At 52.4% G+C, this 395-nt stretch overlaps 1 protein-coding gene across 1 annotated transcript in view; it reads right to left on the bottom strand.

Moving 5' to 3' along the window:
* LOC119589215 (mucin-12-like) overlaps positions 1-395 on the bottom strand; it is a gene marked incomplete in the record, with an annotated part of 23,427 nt that overhangs the window by 16,400 nt on the left and 6,632 nt on the right. The window contains 1 exon segment of the mRNA XM_037937814.1: positions 23-305. Within this exon segment, the coding sequence (XP_037793742.1) occupies positions 23-305 (283 nt within the window).

Raw genomic sequence — 395 nt, 5'->3', positions numbered from 1 at the left:
TGAAATAAATCAACGTCCGCACCCTTTTCGCTTCTGCGGAGTGATGTCGAAGTCTGGCCCAGACATGGAGAGGGACGTGGAATCTCCAGCAGCGAGATCTGCCCGCTCATCACCAATGCGATCGACTGGCATGGGGGGTGGAGTGGTGAGGGGGCTGTTGATAGGACTCGGCGGGCAGTCTGACACCCCATTGTAGGAAGGGGTTGGCTCGGCGGAGGAAATGTTGCTGGCGATTTCCACTCGTATTGGCTCACAGTAACTGGCTCCTGGGAGGCTGTTCGCTGGTGTGGTGTTCACTTCCATTACTGGGTATAGTAAGGGTCAATTAATGGATGGCAATTTTTGTAAACGTCATACTTTCAAGACTCTGGCACAAAAGCATGGAGAACAACATA

Source organism: Penaeus monodon, chromosome 25 (assembly GCF_015228065.2).
Source record: "Penaeus monodon isolate SGIC_2016 chromosome 25, NSTDA_Pmon_1, whole genome shotgun sequence".
Lineage (NCBI taxonomy): Eukaryota > Metazoa > Arthropoda > Malacostraca > Decapoda > Penaeidae > Penaeus > Penaeus monodon.
The sequence above is the reverse complement of the archived record's forward strand: the minus strand, read 5'-3'. Positions and strand labels throughout refer to the sequence as shown.